This window comes from Gastrolobium bilobum, unplaced genomic scaffold (genome assembly GCF_033153095.1).
Source record: "Gastrolobium bilobum isolate Gb01-03AN ecotype WA unplaced genomic scaffold, APGP_CSIRO_Gbil_v1 utg83628, whole genome shotgun sequence".
NCBI lineage: Eukaryota > Viridiplantae > Streptophyta > Magnoliopsida > Fabales > Fabaceae > Gastrolobium > Gastrolobium bilobum.
The window spans coordinates 15701-39267 of NW_026898161.1; the positions used below are offsets into that span (position 1 = coordinate 15701).

General features: G+C 36.9%; 1 protein-coding gene across 1 annotated transcript; it reads right to left on the minus strand.

Moving 5' to 3' along the window:
• Positions 1–840: 840 nt before the first annotated feature.
• On the minus strand, positions 841–21591 carry LOC133313375 (uncharacterized). The gene is made up of 7 exons (XM_061514738.1): positions 21228–21591; positions 18954–19247; positions 17205–17243; positions 16977–17133; positions 12316–12418; positions 1490–1852; positions 841–1401 (listed from the first exon to the last, which is right to left on the minus strand). The coding sequence occupies exons 1-7, from the start codon at positions 21589–21591 to the stop codon at positions 841–843; spliced, it is 1881 nt and encodes a 626-aa protein (XP_061370722.1).
• Between the last annotated feature and the right edge of the window lie 1976 nt (positions 21592–23567).

A 23567-nucleotide genomic window follows, 5' to 3' on the forward strand; every position in this document is an offset into this window, starting at 1 on the left:
AGTTGCTTCTGCTCAATAGCTGAACCAACAATGAAAATTGTCTTCTAAGTTTTGACTTTTATCCTAATAATAACTTCAGTTTCTTCCACCTTTCACAGAAACAAAAGCCCCAATATCCATAAGCATGTCAAATATAAATTATGAACAATTCAGTCCCCACCCCGTCTCCTTCTCCTTCTCAAAGCCCTTATAAAGATCAAATTAAGTTCCCTACATAACCTTGACGATGGGATAAAGGACAATTGGGTGGGGTAATAGGCAAGGTGGAAAGAGAACTTCACCAAGCTGCTCCAAACAGCAGTGAAAAGTGAAAAATAATGACTTTAGTTAAAAATAAAATTTAAGGAATTTACTTGGAATAGACTGGGACATAATTCCAACCCTGTCAAATGACTATTCCCTATCAATGTGTAGAAACTATACATTCACCTTAAAACACAAAGGGAAAATCTCAATGCACAAGACTCCCCGATTTGCGAGGATAGGAGCAAGAGTCAATAGTACACAGCCTTATCCTTGCATTTTGATAAAGAGGTTGTTTTCCATACTCGAACCCGCGACCTTCAGATCCCAAGTAGCTATCTTACCGCTGCTCTAAGGTTCACCCTCATTCACCTTAAAACATATTAATAAATGAGAACATCCATTCAGCAGAATCCCTATATTCTATGTGAAATTATATTCTCATGTTGTATGAGATTCATCTCTTATGTTACACTCACATAAAAAGATGTGGCTTTTTTTTTTTTTAAAAAAAAAAATTGGTGGGCCCAACTTTTCTCCTACTATATGAGAGAAGTAAAGCCCATATTCTATACACCAAAATGTTCAATACACTGTTCACCCTCCCCTCCACCACCAGAACTGTTTAAACAAGTATATCTTTCTCATCCTAGAATTGTAAGTCAGGAAAGCTCTGGCTTTGACAGGATCAACATTTAAATATTCAAATGCATACATCTGTTTTCCCTCTTCCAACCCATCTATCTCCATCACAGCCTGAAATAGCTCTGCAGCATCAATTGTGCATTTGCTGTGCTCCATTGAATCAGCCAATCGTTGTATGCTTGATGCCACCGTCATCAATGCATCCTGAAGAGCATCTGAACTGCAAGGACGTTTGGGAAGTTGTCTCAGAGGTTGAACCGCAGGAGGCTCCGGTATCTGACCATACTCTGGAGGCACACTGTAAGACTCAGTTCCATCTGTCTCACTCATGTTTTCTGAACTGGGAGATGCAAATGAGGCTGATTCATCTTCACAGTTCTTCATGTCCACTTGATTTTTATCACCCTTCATCTTAGCCCAACGACCAGGAGCTTGATCATTCCCACAAACAACTTTAAGCTGATCATACATATCTATCTGCTTTCCGCGAAATCCTTTTGCATCAGGGTGTGTCTATCCAACGAATTAGAGAACACTAGAATAGGTATTTTGAATTAATGCATAACATTCATAAACTGGGAAAGATTAAAGATAGACTCACCGAAACATATCTCTTCCAAAGCTCATCACGATCACACTCGATCATCTTTGTATTTGGATTCCACCAGAAACCATCTTGACTTAGCACATCTTTTATTACTTTATACCTCTTCTTAAGTGTCTTCAGACGGTTGATAATTTTCTGATTATTCAAATTTAAGTTGAAACGAGTGTTTACAGCTACACAGACAGCAACATATGCATTTTCACTGAAACATTTGTCAATTCTGTTTCCATTTTTTGCTTGAACAACCAGAGCTTCAATTAGGCATTTATCCATTGCAATTGACCACACAACATTTCTTCCTTTATTTTTCATATCCCTTCTGTGTACTTGCGGATCACAGTGCTCCATTTCTACACGCTGACAAAAAAATTGAAACAAACAGTTCAATATAATAATGCACACATCATAACATTTAAGTTGATTTTATTATCCCCATTTAATTAAACATAGTATGAACTATGAACCACTAAGTTACTAAAAGTTTTACAGAAGCAATGGGGAAGAAATGGTATGAATTCTGAAGTAATAAGAATCCAATACTGTGAGTGCCTACGTGTCAAAATTCACATGCAGTACACCCAGAAAAGGTTACATCATAAAGGAACAATACTTTTAGGTTCCATCAATGAAATCTTGAACTTAAAAGAAAAGGAAATTAAGGGCTCATACTAATAATCGTCTCTATTAATATCATTAATATTACAGAAGCAACCTCAAAGAAAATATTTTCACCTAACAAAAAAATAGTATAATTGAAATCCCATGCTTATGCATTCTTTATCAATTGAATAGAAAATAACATTCTGACATCAATGTACACGGTTCTAAGACCAGAGTTTTCTTTTAAAATGTTCATTGATTACCTACTGACAGAGCCAGTCAATAAAGGTACCACTCTCGGTTATCAAACTCATAGATCCTACCTAGGATACCTGTAAAGCACGAGATTGTATGTCATAACACCAAACCTAAGATTCTACCAATAACAAAGTTTTATTTAGAAAATGTATAAATATAAAATAACTCTGAATACCTTTAAAATCACAACTAGTCTAAGTCAAAAAGTCTAAGTCAAAAATACATAACAGAGATAAGTCTGTAAAAAGATATTAACCCTCTAATAAAACAAAGGTCATAAAAGATTTAAATTTAATATGATATGATTATGTACATGCTGTGAATAAATCCATATACTTTGAGTTAATCTCATGGACAAGTATAAACAAATTTATTTAAGAAAAGTGGTACAGAGAAAATATTAATGTTATAATATTACATCCATTCCTATCCAACAATATATATATATATATATATCATACCCACACCCATAATGCACCTAGTGGACATAAATGACACCTAAGCTCTTTTCTTCACACCAAGTCAGAGTCGCACACTTTATTCACTCCTAAATCCCCACAAGTAATGTTGACTGCTGACAAAGTTTCCTGTAACTGCAAGAGCCACAAAATCCTTATATATATATATATATATATAAGCTCAACTTAAGCTTATGTTAGAGAGATATAACATAAAATTATTAATGTGACATTTACTTAACAACTTAACCTTTTGGGTTAAATTGGCCATTTACATTATATCAGAGCCTCTGTGACCAAATGATTACAAGTTTGAGGAATTTCTTAACACAAGTAGGTAGTTTGTGAATTGTCCACCCTTCAAATACAATAGACTCTTGTGTGAGGGGACATGTTAAAAAAATATAATATAAAACCATTAATGTGACCTATACCAAACATCTTAAGCTTAGGCTTTGTATTTTATATCACATCATATCATATAACAATGTAGAAAATCAGAATTCAAATTCAAATATTTTTCTGTTTTTATTTCCTATTAATTAGGAATAATTAAGATTAATTAGGATTGATTGTTTTTTTTTATTTCCTATTAATTAGGATTAATTGTAATTGATTAGAATTAATTATGATTATGTTTAGTGAGTCATAGCTGAGTCATTCTTATGATTGTGATTAGGTTTGGTGAGTCATAGCTTAGTCATGCTTAACTATTTTTCCTTGTATAAATACTCCTCATTCCTCATGTAATTATTCAAATCAATATACTGAAAACCTTTTTCAATATGGTATCAGAGCAGGTTGGTCCTGAGAAAACTCAGCCACCACAACCACCGTGAAACCGGCGGCACAACGCCGGAAAACTCAACCTCCAACCATTATTAAGGTTATTTTCCCTTCCTACAAAGTGTAACAGCCCGTTACGTACCGGTATTGTTAACATTAATTATGATATTAAGCGCAGTTACAATCACAGCAGTTCATTTATAAAACGCGAATAAATTTTTTTCCGATTATTACGCGAGCATTTAAAACATAAAAAGGCGTAATAATTAAAAGCTGTGACCGTAACCGTAAACTCTTGCGGAAGACTTATTTAAACTATTTTTATCACTTATGTTACTTATTATAAGTTACTAAGGAGTTCCCATAAACTCACTTAGCCAATTTCCAACTTTACGTTTGTTACCAATTCGAACATGTTTCACTCTAAGTTTTTCTGCGACCAAACCGATCGGAACCAACCCTTCTTCTCAGATTATATCTTTGTGTTACTTAATTCCCTTTTTAAAAAGCTAACATACGCTCAATTCGGAGCTCATTTGCTCCGGTTATCGCCGTTTGAAGTTGGATAAGCAATTAGCCCAAACAATCCCAAAAACAGCTCCAAACCACTCACATTGCTCGAATTACTTCACTCAATCGACTCAACCATTTGCTCTCAAATTTTTATCCTACAAACTAGACATCAAAAAATTCATTTTGATATATCACACGCTTAATTTGGCGGAGAAACGAAGCAGGAATTAATTTCCCAAATCCAGTCCAGAATCTGCCTCAGGTGTAGGGGCACATGGGCAGTCCGTGTTTCTCTATTTTTTTCAGGCCGAAGATCAACCCAGAATTTCCTAAAATTTTGACACAAGGTAGAGGACATCTCAACCTTCAAAATGGCGTATGGCACGTCCCTAGGGGACCTCTATGGAGGGAGATATGGTCTCCCGAAGTTTTCCTAAAATCTGCCAATTCTACAGAAAATTCGCCAGAGTTTCCTTTGTTTTTCCAATAATCCCAAATTTGTAAAAGATCATTTAAACCTCAAATGTACCTAATAAACACATGATAATACAGTAATAATCCAATGGGTGGCACACACAAGGACCAACAACGCCTTGGGGCACTTACAACCCAATCCAGTTTATAGTTATTAAACATAGAGTCCATATCAATCATTCTTAAGTAGTTGCAATCACTAACACCTTTTTCATGCATATTTCCATCATACATATTATCATAACCTAAAATAGGCCTAAGGCCCTTCCATCATAATTAGACATGCATCAATACTATTACAATATGGCTTTACAAATTACAACTTGAAACTAAAACTTCAAATTACATTCTTCTAAAATTTCAACTTAATTTAAAAGACAACATAACCAAATACATCACTACTAGACTTAGGCAAAATGGCATGAACAAGATGCTAATGAAGCTACTAATAAATACAAATGACATGTTCATGCCCTAAGTCTAGCCTAGGCCACACGGCCAACAAAATGCAAAATATGAAGCGCTCCAGCGCTCACTCTGCGGGCCTCTTGCCCGAGGCTCCTGCTCCACTGCTACCTCCTGAAATAAATGCCCCGAGACGGGGTGAGATATACGAATATATCTCAGTAACCAAGAGGTTCTGGAGAAAACTCCACCCAATGGTTCACTTCGATGCATATCAATAGAATACAACAACCACTTTGAAAACGGGATATAGCAAGGGATTTAGAGAATGGGGAATATAAAGAAAACAAAATACGACGATACGGGATGGTAACCCCAATTCCACGTACGCCCTCGGCATATATAAGCCTATGGGTATCATCCAAGGTGTGTTCACAGAAACCACAACCATGATGCCCAAACCAACCAAAACGCCAAAGACATTCCTAGTGTGCTCCTACCCGGATCACACACCATGACCGCAGTCAACTGGAACTCCCTCCTGGAGACCTATCCAGCGGAAGTCCGAAAATGCCCGAAGGCTAATAAAACTGTCTACTGGCCAGAGACTCGGTACTTAAGTACCCATAGCAATAATGCATGCATGCTCATGTGTTATATACTATTCATACACACTTCCTACCGTTACCATCAACTGGAAAGGTGGAACAGAAAAGGGGAACAAGCCCCAGTACCAAGAGGTTACCTTAATTCGTGTTTCCACAAGCTCCGCAGCAGCTTATCCCTCAACTCGGTACACAGCGGAATGCCTACACAGAGGACATTCCCAATCACTCTCAGTTCAACCCATACATGTTAATTTATAATTACACATGCAATGAACCAATTTCTTACCTCAATCCACTTGGTCCCGGACCAAGGGCAATTCACTGATTCAAGATTCGGGATTCAGGTCGACGTACGGCAACCTATACAATAATGTACATCCATCAGTACTCGTCAAATAGTATCAAAACGCAAAAACACAAAAATCCTTCCCATCCTCCCTTGATGGTTCGGCCATTGTAGTGTAAATGTGAGATTTATTTTTCTAAATTTTCTTTCTCATTTTATAACACTCCCTTAGGTTGTTTAGAGGCTAGTTCAATCGTCGTTTTTTCGTTTTCCGACATTTACGCATCGTTTTGCGAAATATTTCATTCTGGGCTCATTTAGGTCTCTAACACAATTCATTTTTTTCCATTGATTCAAACACTCTCCAAGCACAACACAACCCATCTAAGCACCATATAACTACACAAATCATCATCCAAATTATTTTTCAACAACAATTCCTCAATCTTTCCTCAAAGAATCGAATTTTACCCTATGGCATTCCAAGGAATTTCCATACAACTTTAATCATTCCACACCTCATACAATCCTATTATATCAACATACAATCATACAACAACTCATCAATCCAATCCTAACACATTTTCAAAACTCAAAGTCATGACAACCTCAAAATTTTCTAAGTTAAAAATTCACATTTTTCATCAATAATTTTTATTGCATTTATGGCTACTACACATCATTCTAAGACACATTCATGTACAAACATTTTCCAATTGAGCTCTCTAAACACATCAATCCAACAAGCCCTCTTTAGGGTTCATAAATTCAACCACAAAATCAAACCATTGGAACACAAGGAAACTCACCCAAAAGCTTGGCACAAGGCTCCTCCTAAACATACTCCACCATTGGAGCATCAATCAACACCATTTTCACAAATCTAAAGGAAAGGGCCGCAGCTTTGGGGAGGGTTTTTCTCAAAATCTAGTGGCTTTCAAGGCTTGGGAGTACCACCAATGGATTTAGAAGGCCATTTCCATCAAATTTCAAGACAAGAATCAATGGATTTGGTGAAGAAATGGCTAAGTTATGGTGAAATGAAATCTTGGAGGGGAAGGGCTATGGTGGCTGCGGGTTTGAGCAAGAAGAGGGAGGAAAGTGATGCATGAATAGTGCCAAGCACATGTGGCTTAAGTCACTTAAGTGGGGTGGGTCCCACCGCCACCTTACGCGATTTAAAACTAATCCGAATTTTCCTCTGATTCCACTAAACGTCCGTAAATTCACAACCTATTTAGAAACTCAAATTTTTAACATTAACTATTCCCCTTTAATTAGGCTTGATCAGATGAATTAAGAGTCCTCCATTCGTTCGGAGAAAACACTGTTTTAAGCTATTATGCGCGCCATTGGCACGCTTCCCCAAACTGTCTTAATTTCATCAAATATTATAAGAAATCATATTTCCTAACTCATTAGACCATTTTTAACTCATATTTGAAACCTAGAGCTCAAAACTCAATCGGCACGTTTTACGGTGCAATCGTACCGCGGTATTTTTACCCGCGAAATACACTATTCACTGATTTTTCTGAAACTTGCCTGTCCACTCAATTTTTCGTTCTGAACCTATTTCCAGGGTTATTTTTACCATCTGAGACCTTCTACTCAATTTTTATCTTCCTAGGGTTGCGTGTTGGCTAATTACCGTTTTGCCCTTTCTTTGTATTTTGGCCTAATCTTTTGGATTTTCACTAATCCATCACTTGATTGCTCACTTAATATTTTAATTACTTGATTTAAAATTGTGAGGTGTTATACAAAGTCCCAAGAGCAAAGTAAGGCTACCAATCACTGTAAAAGGCAAAATCCCAGCTTTCCACCACCGTCAGCCACCGTCAGCAGCCGTCGAAAAATTTTTCCGGCGACATTTCCGGCCAAGATCCGCACCATTCGAAACAGAAGGAGCCGGTCTACAAGTTTCAAGAAGGACCATCAGATTCTGCTGAGCCACACGCCCCCACGCGCTAGAGAAAGGATGGAGCGTCCGCCCTACGCGTTACCACACGCAGCCATGTTGATTGAAAGTAAATTTCCATCCAGCAATGTTGCTCAACAAGGTATAGCTTTCCATGTTGATAATAGTAGTCGATGGATTCTTGATTCAGGGGCTTCAGATCATATGATAGGTAATGCAACCTTATTTTGTTCTTATACCCATTACTATCAACAATCACGAATAAGAACAGCAGATAGCAGCTTCTCTACTATTGCTGGAAAAGGATCCATTAAACTTTCTGAACACATTACTTTGAACTCAGTCCTTCATGTTCCCTCTCTTACTTGTAACCTTATCTCTATCAGCAAACTTACGTCTGAGTTACATTGTGTTGCCAAGTTTGCTGTCAATGCTTGTGTTTTCCAGGAACAGGACTCGGGGCTGATGATTGGCAGTGCTAGAGAGGAAGAAGGACTTTATTATTTAGAAAAAGATTCTTGTGAAGGAAAAATTTTTGTGAACCACTCGGTATGTTTGTCTGATGATTGTAATGATGTTTTGTTGTGGCATCGTCGGTTAGGACACCCAAATTTCATTTATCTTCAGAAGTTGTTCCCAAGCTTATTTATCAATAAAAATCCCAGTTCTTTTTCTTGTGATATTTGTCAGCTTGCAAAACATTCTCGTGTTTCTTATCCTCCTAGAGTCCATCATGATTCTTCTCCATTTACCTTGATTCATAGTGATATATGGGGTCCAGCCAGTGAAAAAAATATCTCTGGTGCTCGTTGGTTTATAACTTTCATAGATGATCACTCTAGGGTATGTTGGGTATACCTTCTAAAGGATAAGTCTGACGCTGCATCCATTTTTAAAAACTTTCATGCTATGGTTCAAACTCAGTTCCAGACCTCTATCCAAATTCTTCGAACTGACAATGGTACTGAATATTTTAATTCTGTTCTTGGAAACTATCTCAGCCAACATGGTATTCTTCATCAAAGTTCTTGTCCTAACACCCCTCAACAAAATGGGGTGGCTGAAAGAAAAAATAGACATCTCCTTGAAGTTGCTCGAGCTCTTATGTTTACCATGCATGTCCCTAAATATTTGTGGGGGGAAGCTGTCTTGACTGCAGCATACCTCATCAATCGGATGCCTTCTCGTGTCCTAAATTTTCAATCTCCTTTATCTTGTCTTACCCACACCTTTCCTTCTTTTCGGGCTCATTCTTCCCTTCCTCCCAAGTTGTTTGGCTGTGTGGCTTTTGTACATGTTCCTTCCCATCAAAGGTCCAAGCTCGATCCTAAGTCCATTAAATGTGTCTTCATAGGATATCCTCCTAACCAAAAGGGCTACAAGTGTTACTCATCTTCACTTCGTAAGGTCTTTGTTTCTATGGATGTCACATTTGATGAGAGACAATCTTTTTTTCCTTCGACTTCTCTTCAGGGGGAGTCTATTGGGGTTGATGAAGATAAGTCTTGGAAACCAAATGATTCTGTTGTTTTGCCTTTGCCGTTGGAGACAGGGGAGTCATTATGAAAAAGACAGGGGGAGTTAATGTGTCAGATAATGGAGATCCTCCCGGGAAATGGGAAAAGTTTTACAGCAGGCGAGAATCACCTCAGGAGCCTCTAGACTGCCAGGATTCTGACTCGAGTCTTAGTTCCAGCAACACTGATACAGCCAACCTAGATGTGCCTATTGCTCTCCGAAAAGGTACTAGATCTTGTACTGCTCATCCTATTTCTCATCATATCACATATGAAAAGTTGTCCCCAGGTTTTCGTGCTTTCAACACTATGTTAGACAGTACAAAAATACCAAAAAATATCCAAGAAGCACTTGATGATCCAAAATGGAGGAATGCAGTCTTTGAAGAAATGGATGCACTCAACAAAAATGGAACTTGGGAGTCTGTAGCATTACCCAGAGGAAAGAAAACAGTAGGTTGCAAGTGGGTGTTCACAATAAAGTTTAATGCAGATAACAACATCAACAAGTATAAGGCCAGACTGGTTGCTAAGGGATTCACTCAAACTCATGGGATAGACTATCAAGAGACATTTGCCCCTGTTGCCAAGCTTAACACTATCCGAGTTCTTTTATCACTTGCTGCAAATCTTGGTTGGCCCTTGCAACAATTAGATGTAAAGAATGCTTTCTTAAATGATGATCTACATGAAGAAGTTTATATGGATCCACCACCTGGTTTTGAAAAAGGAGACGATTCAGTATGCAAGTTGAAAAAGTCTCTCTATGGTCTTAAACAATCTCCTAGAGAGTGGTTTGAGAAGTTTACTCAAGCTGTTAAGGGAAGAGGATTCCTCCAAGCTCAGACTGATCACACTTTATTTTTAAAACACTCTAATGGTGGTAAAATTGCTATTCTCATTGTTTATGTTGATGACATAATTGTCACAGGTAATGATTGTGAGGAGATAAGCTCTTTGAAGAAATGTTTAGCTAATCAGTTTGAACTGAAGGATCTTGGATCTCTCAAATATTTCCTAGGCATGGAAGTTGCTCGAAGTAAGGCAGGAATTTCTTTAACTCAGAAGAAATATATTCTAGACCTGTTACAAGAAACAGGAATGCTTGGGTGCAAGCCAGCAGAGACTCCAGTTGAACCCAATATTAAATTGGGAATCGAAGATGGGAAAGAAGTTGACAAAGAGCAGTATCAGAGATTGGTGGGGAAGTTGATCTACTTATCTCACACTCGGCCTGATATTGCATTTGCAGTTAGCATGGTTAGTCAATTCATGCATTCTCTTAAGGAAAAACACCTGAGTGCAGTTTATAGAATTCTGAAGTACCTCAAAAACACCCCTGGACGAGGATTGTTCTTTAAAAGGGGACACAAGAGGATGATTGAAATATATACAGATGCAGATTGGGCTGGCTCTGCATTGGACCGAAGATCCACTTCAGGATATTGCACCTATATTTGCGGAAATCTTGTGACCTGGAGAAGTAAGAAACAAACAGTTGTTGCCCGGAGCAGTGCAGAAGCAGAATTTCGGGCTCTAGCCCATGGTATTTGTGAAGGAATTTGGTTAAGAAGACTCCTTGAGGAATTGAAGATCTTTTTTCCCTACCTGTCAGAGTGTATTGTGATAATAAGGCTGCTGTCAGTATTGCTCAAAATCCAGTTCACCATGACAGAACAAAACATGTGGAGGTTGATCGCCACTTTATCAAAGAAAAAATAGATGATGGAAGTGTATGTATGGTGTATATTCCTACAAAAGAGCAGATTGCAGATATTCTCACTAAGGGCCTACACCGGCCAGCCTTTGAAGACTTGATTGGCAAGTTGGGAATGATCAACATTTACCTCCCAACTTGAGGGGGAGTGTAGAAAATCAGAATTCAAATTCAAATATTTTTCCGTTTTTATTTCCTATTAATTAGGAATAATTAAGATTAATTAGGATTGATTGTTTTTTTATTTCCTATTAATTAGGATTAATTGTAATTGATTAGAATTAATTGTGATTATGTTTAGTGAGTCATAGCTGAGTCATTCTTATGATTGTGATTAGGTTTGGTGAGTCATAGCTTAGTCATGCTTAGCTATTTTTCCTTGTATAAATACTCCTCATTCCTCATGTAATTATTCAAATCAATATACTGAAAACCTTTTTCAATAAACAACAATATACATAAGAGAATAATATTCATATCTCTTTTTTCCTCCTTCTCAACCTAAACCCTATAGGTTAAACACAATGACATGAAGTTGTTATCTTTTGGCAATGTTATTATGTTGAGATGAGTGAGGAGAAGTGGAATGATGAATCATTGCATGAAACTACATAAAATAACTAAATGGGGTAGAAAAATATTCTTTTGCATTATCACTATGCAGAATGCAAATAGTTTACCCAAAAAGTTGGGACCTCCAAAGAAGTTTGTAAAAAATCAATTCAACCCAAAAGCTTAAGCTGATGGGTGAGGGCTTTTTAATGGTTTATATTTTCTCTGACAAAGTTTATCAAAATAGATGTTACTCTTTTGAATGAATAAGTTAGCAATTGAATAAAAGATTTGCATAAATGCTATCCTAAATGATCAAGAGACAAAATCCTTTTATCCAGACTAGCAAACTAAGGAAGAGTCAAGGAGACCCAAAAAAGACTCCAATTCAAAGGATTCTCAATCATTTAAGATTCCTTTTGCTCATGTTCAATCTGTTTTCTTTACCCTTCCTTTCTTTTCAAGTCCTAATATTATAATGTAAGACTACTATTTCAAAAGTTCTAAACAATTACATTTGTAGCAAGACTAGCCTAATTTCTCTATCTTTATGTTGTCATAACTGAAAAAAGTTTGCAAGAGAAAAATAAAAAAAAGAACTTACAGAAATTCAGGGGGGGAAAGGACGCAACCAACCAATGTCCATTAGTCTCATAATTGTTAAAGCACAAATCACTAGTGCATAAAAAACTATAAATTGGACAAAAAAATGTGCAATAACTAACCATTGAATTATGACGTCCATAGAGGAAGCACATACTAGATCCATTGCCATGCCTCAGGGCCAAAAGCATTTTCCTTGTATACAAGGCAAGAGATGTTGTATGCCTACAAGGCAACAAATTTTGCATGCTTTAAGATATAAAAATTCAAAGAAAATAATGTTGAAAAAAAGTAAAAACAATATAATAATAAATGATATTTAATACTCGTAATTGCATTAAGAAACATTGCTAGACTTTCAGCAGTACAAAGGGATTTGTAAGGAAATCCTCGGTAGTACCATCTATTTATGCATGATTTACAATATCTAATAATAGGAAATTAGGAATTTGCAGTCTCTAATACTAAAAAATTTGCAATATCTAAGATAAGGAAACTAGCAAATTATTGAAAATAATGCAAATCAAATTCTATTTATTTACAGAATAACCATTCCCTAAATAGAAGATATACGAACTTTTTTTCCTAAATTAAAGATAGTCCCTAAATAGAAGATATAGGAAGTATTTTCCTAAATTAAAGATATTTTCCAACATCTGCTAAATACTTCAGCATTTGAGTAACTAAGTTGAATGATTTATTGCATCCATATCAATGCTTTTATTAAATTGGCTTTAAATTCAATCCTCACACATCCACTCTCATAATTAATTAAGTTTTAGAATAATAACAGTGAGTATAGCGAGCATATCAGTGTGTGTGATGTAGAATACAAAGTAACAAAACACAAAATAACTCAAAAAAATAATAATTAAGCAAGGTCCTAATGTTGTGGGAAGAGGCGTATTATAGCTCTCTAAATTTACAACAAACTCTACCAAAAACTGACATGGTATCAGAGCCTATTTTCAAATGATCGAGAGTTTGATCCTTGTTGCCCCAATATTATAACAAAAAAGTTAAGTTTTGGCATAAGGTAAACCAAAAAGGGATATGTGCATTATCCAACTTCAAAACCCAAAAGATTCTAGCATGAGGGAGCGTGTTAAGAGATACAGTAAATACCTTTTTTGATCCTTAGCAAATTTCACGATACCCTATTTAGTCCCCATGAAAAAAAAAGGCATTCGTGGTGCCTGGTTTTTTCAAATTAGGCTCACGTAAGTCCTTCTGTTAGTGGGGCTCCAATGTCGTTATTAACGAATCTCACGTGTAATGTTAAGTTGCTGAGTCACAATGTCACAATCCACCTTGGACAAAAAACGATGTCGTTGAGTGTATCACTTGCATCTCACTCGAGGTTGCTCATTGCTCATGGTAAAGACAATTGAATCTGAAATATATTGTATATTCAAGTGTGTAAGTCTGTACAAGGAGGCTCTCTATTTATAGAGACTAAAAGACCTAATGGGATGACCTAATGGGCCAAGCCCACAATCTAGACTATTCTAATAATAATAAATTAATATTATTTCTAACACTCCCCCTCAAGCTGGTGCGTATATATCAAAAGCTCCCAGCTTGTTACAAATATGATCTATTCGGGGACCTCTTAGAGCTTTAGTGAATACATCCGCAAGTTGATCATTGGAATTGACAAATGCTGTCTCGATCTCCCTTGACTGGATCTTTTCTCTAACAAAATGACAGTCAATTTCTATATGCTTGGTTCTCTCATGAAAGACTGGGTTAGAGGATATATGCAAAGCGGCTTGGTTGTCACAAATGAGCTTCATAGGCTTTTGTTCACAGAGATGGAGTTCCTTTAGCAATTGTCTCAGCCAGATGAGCTCACAGGTTGCATTTGCCATTGCCCGATATTCTGCCTCCGCATTGGATCTGGCGACCACAGTTTGCTTCTTACTCTTCCAAGAGATCAAATTTCCTCCGAAGAGAACACAATACCCTGAGGTGGATCGTCTATCTGAAGGAGAACCTGCCCAGTCAGCATCTGAATAACTAGAGATCTCTGAACTCCCTTTATTTGTATATAATAAACCTCTTCCTGGCGCCTTTTTAATATATCGGAGAATTCTAATAACTGCATCCCAATCGGAGTCACAGGGAGAATCAATAAATTGACTTGCAACACTGACTGCGAAGGAGATATCTGGCCTTGTCACAGTAAGATAATTCAATTTTCCAACTAGTCGGCGGTAGCGACTGGGATCTGGCAGTGGCTCCCCCTGTCCTGGTAATAACTTATCATTGGGGTCCATAGGTGTATCAATGGGTTTACAGCCTAACATGCCAGTCTCATCTAGGATATCCAGTGCATACTTCCTCTGACAGATGGAAATGCCCCGCCTAGGCTGTGCAACTTTGATCCCCAAGAAATATCGAAGTCTACCAAGATCTTTGGTCTGAAATTGATTGAATAAATGCTCTTTCAACTGATCAATCCCGGTCTGATCACTGCCTGTAATGATAATGTCATCAACATAGACCAGGAGATAAACGCACTGGCCAGAAGAGCTATGCCGGTAAAAGACAGAATGATCGGCTTTGCTTCTGATTAAGCCAAAGGATTCAACAACTGAACTAAAGCGGCTAAACCAGGCTCGAGGAGATTGCTTCAGGCCATATAAAGATTTCCGAAGTTTACATATCATTCCAGAACTCTCCCCCTGAGCAACAAAACCTGGTGGTTGCTCCATATAAACTTCCTCCTGGAAGTCACCATGTAGAAAAGCATTCTTAATATCAAGTTGGAGAAGGGGCCAGTGATGAATGGCGGCAAGGGCAAGAAACAGGCGAATATAAGCCATCTTAGCAACAGGAGAAAAAGGTATCCCCATAATCAAGACCTATTATTTCTAACAAAGACGTTGCAAGAAAGGAAAATAGAGAACCCTAACAAAATTTCCCAAAACCATTTTACGTTCGTTTCTGCAAAAAATGGAGATAATATACTGAAATTTCCCATCGCCATCAACATCGTGATGGTCTCCCCCCATGTTGATGGCATAATCACATGTCCTGTTCCACAGAGAAATATCCTGTAAGTTCTTCACCTCCTACCTCTTCCATCCAATCTTCTTTTGAAACTCAATTAAAGTTACAACATCAGACTCACCACTAGCTTTCATTCTTGTAAGGGTTTGCTCAAGATCAGCAAACACTTCCATCTCTTGTTACAAACTTGCATTAGTTGATATGAACTTTTCCATCCTTTCGATCTTTTTTTTCATCTTTTCGCAAGTGAATTCCCACCCATATGGATTCACATCCATAGTGATGAACTCATAAAAGGCATTCAAAACCTTTCAAAATTGGATCACTACATTTCTTCCCAAGCCTAGCCACAGACCCAGCCACATCTGCCATATTCTCAAGTATCTCCATACAGATCAAACGTTCAATGAAAAAATCATCATCTGAAACTGAAACAAGCTTTCTTATGCCCACTGAATTTGTGATCTCCTCTCTCAACCTAGCAACTTGTTTATCACTCAAAGACTGTCGTATATTAGCCAACAAAAAATACACAAAATAAGATTGTTAAATATCTAATACAGATACCAAATAGATTTCAACCTGTATATCAAATATTTTCAACCTCTTATCTAGAAATTACCCACTACTTGTATGATAGGAAACAAAATATGTTTATAATGTAACTGCTTGTCAGTCAAAAAAAAAAAAATGTTTAAAGACGATGAAGAAAGGAACAAAAAGTGCAAAAGAATATCTAGCCACAATCAAAACAATATGTGATTCGTTGAAATTGATTGGAAGTCCTATAACAATAGAAGAACACACAGAGACTATCCTTGAAGGTCTTCCCTCTTAGTACAATCCTTTTGTAAAGATGGTGCATGGTCGAGACAGATCCTACTCCGTTGCTAATCTTGGAATTGAGCTAATGAGTCACGAACAACTCTCAATCAAACAAAATGAACAGATCTTGGCTGAAGGACCTTAGATAAACCTGACCCAACGTGCTCAGGTCTCGCAGAAAGCTACGTTAATACAACTCACATTCTAGGACAGACAAGTGACTCAATCCACACACAACAATTTCAATGACTACAGAGAGGGTGACACAGATAGCAGTGAAGTTGAAGAGGATCAACCACCACGCGATAGTGAAGTTGTTCATCTTGAACTTTAGTTCCTTCCTTTCATTGCCCAGAGAGTATAATGGTTGATATATTTCTTTATTTTATTTTTTTAATTTATATATATATATAAACACACACACACTTAACTTTCATTTTTATCCTTTTTCAATCTCTTCGTATCTTTCATTTGGGTTCATCTACCACCGACCCCAATTAGTTTGGAATAAAGGTAATATTAATGTTGGATTTTTTTTTAATTTGGGATGATTGAAAATTATATAAAATAAGATTTAAAATGATAAAATAATCAACAGTACCAATTTATTCTAAATAGATGGATCATATTTTTCCACATGGATTTACCATGATCACTTAACAGAAACAAAACCAAAGGATCTATTGAAATGATAGTTAAAGAACTAATCTGAACAACTTTAGAGCTCGTGGTGGTACTTCGCAAAATGTCTCGTTTAGGGTGGCTGAATGTACTTTTCCATATTTTTTACAAGCAAGTGTTTAAAAACAAGTTAAACCATCCATACGATTAACAAGTTTACAAATAGACAACCATTAGAAACTTCAAATGATAGAATGATATTATGACAGTAAAATTCATGTAGGTAAATGGATATTTTATATATTTATCCAATTCTGCATACCATGATATTGCTGGTACAGTAAGAGAATTCAGGATTTTAAAGCCATGGCGGATAGATGCTATGCTCAAGAATGAAACAGTGCCATCCTCAAACAGTTCTTCAATACCTTCTCTTCTTTTAATAAAATCAATGTCAGCAATTGATGCAGCAACCGTTCCTGTGATGAGGACCAGCCAATCAATAATCAAGTATTACGACAAAGAGGCGTGTAACCAGTAACCCACAAACCTCCACTAAAATAAGTCTTCTTCAGCAACTTGGCAGCATCTGGATGCAAAAGAATAAAGAGGATAATCAATAAGAGAGAGTCTTTTACAAAGTCAAATTCAAATTGAATACATATTTTCCATCCATCAATACCCCTACCCTCGATATTTGGGGTTTAATGGGGAGTATTTTCTTTCTTTTTACATATTTTCTATCAATAATGTTGAAATTCTCAGGATTAAACAGAAAAGGGAAAAGAAAGATAATGAAAGAACGCAAACAGGTGTGATAGAATTCAAGAACCAGCAAAAAAAAAAGTGATAGAAAACAGAAGAAAATGAAATAAAGGTTCAGAGAGAATGTTTGAGAATTTTATTATCTAAATAATGATGAAAAAGGAACTTTAAAAGAACCCTTTAGTTTATGTTATATTTATAATAGAGACCGGGATCTGATTCACCTAACAGATTCTAACTCATCTAACTACTTAACAGTTAGGTAGTTAGTTGACAGTTAAACTGACAGCTAGCTACTGAACAGATATGAATTACTCGAACATCACAGCGAGCTATTCAACGTATATTACTCCGACATTTCCCCTTCAAACTTAGGGTGGGTGTATCAATGAAATGGTCAAAACCTTATGTTTGTCCCTTAATTCACAAAATCTGTGTGATGACAAGGCCTTGGTGACGAGATCTGCACACTGGTCGTAAGCTGGAATGTGGCAGACTGTGAGGCTTTTGTATATGAACTTTTCTCTCACAAAGAAAAGATCTAGTTCCATACGCTTTGTCTGAGAGTGTGGCAGACTGTGAGGCTTTTGTATATGAACTTTTCTCTCACAAAGAAATAGTTCCATACGCTTTGTCTGAGAGTGAAGTACAGGCTTATCTGAGAGTGAAATTGTGCTAAGGTTATCACAATAAATGATAGATGTGAAAATCAGCACTTGTAATTCCCTGAGTAGAGTTTGTATCCAGAACAACTCTGCTATAGTGTTTTCCAAGCTTATATATTCAACCTCAGTTATGGATCTAGCCATCAAAAACTGCTTCTTGGACCACCAAGATTAGGTTAGGGCCAAAATAAATGCAAGAGCCTGTAGTAAACCCCTTGTCATCAGGATCCAAGGCCACACCAACACCATGGTAGATTGAAACAACACCAGTTGTAAAAGAGTATTGTAGGAAGCATTATAGGAGACTCCCACCTCTCAGAGCTAACTCAGCAAAATGGTTAGTTAGTAGAGAATATTCTAGAAGTGGGTATGGATAATAAATAGAGAGGAAAGAAATGGAGAAGGCAGGCAATTACTTGGGAATGGGCTAGGAACTTGGGAGAGAAGGGATGAATCTCGAATTGCATCGATTATCTGTAAATTCTTTCAGTCATTTACCTTTTCTGCACTTTGTAATCTTCCTATTTTAGTAGCTACTGTCATTACTGTTTGTAATTTTCCTTTATACTTTCGATATACAAAATCCGGTTAATCCAGGAAATTCCTTTGAATCCCTTTTATTTTCTGTTTTTAAGTCGAAGATCCTATCAATTGGTATTAGAGCTCCTAATCCAGGAGCGCTGAAACCAAGAAAAAAAATGGAAAACAAATTTAGAGATTGGAAGAAAAGAGAGAATCAAGTGGAAAATAGATTTGAAGAATGGAAAAAAAGAGAAAGGAAAGTTGAAGAAAATCATAAGGAGAAACTCAGGCTCCTTGATAAACTTCTTTAGAAGACCAAGAATCACTCTAACAAAAAACGAACGAACAGAAGGCGAGATGGAATGCAAGTTTCACAACCAGAAATGGAAACCAAGAGAGATCTTGTGATGGAGAACTAAGAAAAGAATGGAAACCAGCCACGAAATCATGTGGGGCACGAGCAGAAGAAACCGAGAAGCATAGGGGAAAGTCCATGGATGCGAAGGTTGCACAAGCTTTTGAGACACCATAGCCACCAGTGATGGTGGCCAACCCATCACCATTACCCAAGTCACCATACTTAAATCTTCTTGAGAAGGAAGAGAGAATAAACAATAAAGTGGGTAAGAGGTAGGGAATAGCTGTGAAATGGGTAAAAGAGAAAATTAGGTTAGTAAGGAGAGGACATGAAATGGGCCACTTTAATGAATTGACGGGTCCGGCCCAACTTGGTTGCAAATGCCACCAAACCCAAACCCATATGATTTATTTTTTGAGCGATGAATGGGCATATAATCCCATTTCTTTATGTAACCGAACCAGACCCAACAACAAAGCCAAATTCGAAACTGAACAACACCCAAGCCCAAAAACTAATACTGCATCCTACCATACCACCAAAACATAGACGAGCTGGGGAGAGTCGTCAACAGCTACGATGTCCATGATGACACCTAGGTTTTAGTCGATGAGCTTGGCCGAGTTTCCTGGACACTTGAACCTGAAGTGCAGCCGAAGAAGCTCAAATGCATCATGAACGATGTCAACACAAATTGTGAGTTCACCACCTTCTGTCATTCAAAATCGTCAAACATTCACAAGGAAGAAAGGCATAGGAGATGGCAACCAAAAATAACGAAAAAAGCTAAGTTAGAACCAGAGTTGGGCCAATTTGTTGGTGATGCTGGAAGTTTAGAGCAAATGACCAAAACCCAGATTGTTGGCACTATAATTCAAGCACCTCAATTTCATAAAAACACTATGGTTGCTGACGGTGGTTCACGGTTGAAGCTCCAATTTGATGATTTTCAAGCAAGACCAAATTAAGTTGTAGTGCACCCAGGTCCTGTTTGTTATTTGAAAGTGAGTATTAGTTCTAGCAAAGAAGCAACAATTTTTTATTTTGGTAGGGACTTTAATATTGCAAAGAATTTATATTCAAGGAGGGTTGAGACAGATGTCTGAGTAGCTGCGGTTGGCTGTGGGGAAGATATTTGGGCAGATGATGAAAAGATACTTGCGCAAATTCAGACTGCTTTAGAAGAAGATGGAACAACTACTGACGAGCAATAGGATCCTGGTGGGAACTATAATGCTTCTTGCACAAGTAGGTCCCTATATTACAAGTAATGGGATCCTGGACGATGATTATGGTGAGTAGGCTTTCACCTTGAGGACAAGGTGAAACTTTGAAGGGGGAGGTATTGATACGATACTCGTTGTAAAAGAGTATGTAGGAAGCATTATAGGAGATTTCCACCCGCAAAATGGTTAGTTAGTAGAGAATATTCTAGGAGTGGATATGGATAACAAATAGAGAGAAAAGAAATGGAGAAGGCAGGCAATTACTTGGGACTGGGCTTGGAACTTGGGAGAAAAGGGATGCCTCTCGAACTGCATCCATTATCTGTAATTTCGTTCAATCATTTACCTTTTCTGCATTTTGTAATCTTCCTATTTTAGCACTGCCATTACTTTTTGTAATTTTCCTTTACACTTTCAATATACAAAATCTGGTTAATCTAGGAAATTCCTTTGTATCCCTTTTATTTTCTGTTTCTGTGTCGAAGACCTTATCATAGACCTAAAGACTGATGCACTTACAGTTGGCCCATTGTACATGGCCCAACCATTGATTCAAGAAGCTCGTAGTCGACTAGAGTTGTGGCACAATAAGTATGACCCAATTGTTGAAAAAAGCTACGATTTGAAATATAACAAATTACAATTGAATCCAAGTCCCAATAAAGCAGCAGATGTGATTGTTATTTGTTTGGGAAGAAAAGAAAAGCAACACATTTGGCGTGATTTGAGATTAAAGATTTGGAACGTATTTTGAATGATTTAATTGTAATTATTTATTTATTTTTAGAATCTAATTACTATTATATTTATTTTAGGAAGTTTTCTTAATTCTAGGATTTTAAATTTTTGAATTTTGAATCAATTTGTAATTAGTCTATAAAAGGGTGCTTATAACCCTTATTCTAGGAGTTGAATTTTGATATTTTGTTAATAGAAATTGAGAACCAGAGTGGTACTCTTTTATCGTATCCCAACTTTCTGTTTAGCCACTTTTCTATGCGTTTTCGGCATCATTTGGTATCAGAGCACTGGGTTGCCTTCAACCAATGGCTGAACAAAATCGCGGAGGTCGACGACGGCGAAGTCACGAGGGTAGGGAAGGTGGAATCGTTCCTGAAGAATATAGACAACTGCGTGAGATAGACCCGCGAGATATAGAAAATAAAGAGCTCGGAAGGCGGATCCAGGATTTGAAGCACCAACTTGAGCAAGCGTTGGATAAGAAAATCCAAGTTTTGGAGAGACTACTTGTGCGGGCGCAGAGAAAGAGAATTCAATATTTGCAGCGACTACTAGTGCGGGTATGCATGAAAATCCAAATTTTGAAGCGAACTCTTGTTGAGGCGCAAAGCATGGAAATCCAATATTTGGAGCGTCGACTTGCGTGGACAAAGTTGGCATTCAATCCGAAGAAAGAATGGAATTAGAGGACGAATCTGATGACGAAGAGGAGGACGTCAATCCCTTGGGGATTATAAACCAGGGACAGAATTGGGAAGTACGACTTGGAAATCAGTCCACTTTTCAAGATATCGAGATGCAAATCAGCATTCTTGACTTTGAAGTCTATGATCATAATTCAGTTTATGATGATTATCCAGTCTATGATAATAATCCAATTTATTAATTATCCGGTCTATCATAACAACGATATTTGGCAGTGTTATTCACTTTAATTGTCCACTGGTTTATTTTTTTCATTTCATTATAAATAGCAAATATTTCTTTGCAGATTTTTTGGATATATACATGTGATGATTCTTCCATAAACATTGTTTGTATGTAGCATGTTTGTGTGTTAAAGTTAACTATGTACATGTATTTGTTGATGTTGATGTAAAAAGGTAAATAAACTTCATCTTTTACATTGAATGCTTAAGCATGTTGTTCTTGGATATCCTTGTTTCATTGTTTATGAAGGAAAGTTTTTGTCTTCATTGTATGACACACTTGGAAGGTAGGTAAGAGATACTGTCAAAACATCGACACTTGTAATATTAAGGCCATATATGCTTTTGTGAACCTATGTTACATTTTTGCATTTGTGTAAGTTTTTAAAGTGTTCCAATTTACAATTCAGAATTATATATGTATAATAATGCATCAAAACCACATATTCTGTGGAACAAAATGGGATTTTGGCTTTTCCATATTGAAGTATGTCTGACAAATTTTTTTTAAACTGATGTCTATTTTGTTATATAGTTTTACGGATTATCATTTCTGCTTGGGTGGCACAAGACATAGCAAGGAATGGGCCATCAGTGTTGTCAGTTATGTTCAAATGTTTACGAGTATTGGTTATAATATAATCCTTAACATCTTGTGCTTTGTCTCATGCCTTTTGGTTGACACACTGACTTTGAGACGTATTCATAAAATTGCTATGGTTTTTCATGTGAGGTGTACACGTAGCATTGACAAAGTAATAGCACCCATCTCAAGTGTGGGGTATTAAGCTGAAAAATATGGTTACGGTTTAGGCAACTGGAATGAAAGTGCTTTTAATTATTTATGGGATTTCGCTTAACTAAACCCAACGGGTTGTGTAAATAAAAATCTGTTATGAATTGGTAAAGGAAATAGTAACATAGTAATTTAGTAACATTATAACAGAAGACGAAGACTGTTCTTTGCTCTGTGTCTGTCATATTATTTTTCTGGGTCCCTTGCACTTACAATAGTGATATGAATAGGACGCAAAAAAATTGATGTTACTATTTGTAGCTTGCAGATACTGAAACTGCCACTGACAAAGATGAGTGAAATGGAGTGTTGTGTCATTGTGGTACTCATTGCTTATTTGGACAATTTGCATGAACTCACTACGATGTTTATTGCTATGTGCTTTGTTATTAGTTGATCTCGAAAGAAGGAGAAATGCTAAGAGGAGAGTTAAATGGAATTGTTATAGAAGGTCGACGTTAAGGACTATCAATTTCCATATAATAGTTTACATGAGTGATACAGCTTGTATTGAGAATACAAGGATGAACATGGGGTATTTTTTTAAATTGTGTGAATTGTTGAAAGGTGTTGGGGGGCTTCATCCAACGAAGCACATAGGTGTGGAAGAACTCGTCGCAATATTTTTGCACATTTTGGCTCATGATGTGAAGAATAGGATAATTAAAAGACAATTCATGAGGTCTGGTGAAACAATCAGTAGACAGTTTGCGAAGGTATTATTGGCTGTGTTACGATGTCATACAGTTTTATTGAAACGACCAGAGCCAGTGCCTGCAAATTCAAGTGATGAGAGGTGGAAATGGTTCAAGGTAACATAGTAGTGCAGATAATGTTATATTTAGTGGTTTAGCAAACATAAACATTCCAACACAACCATGTCTTTTGATTACTATGTTTGTGTTTTTGAA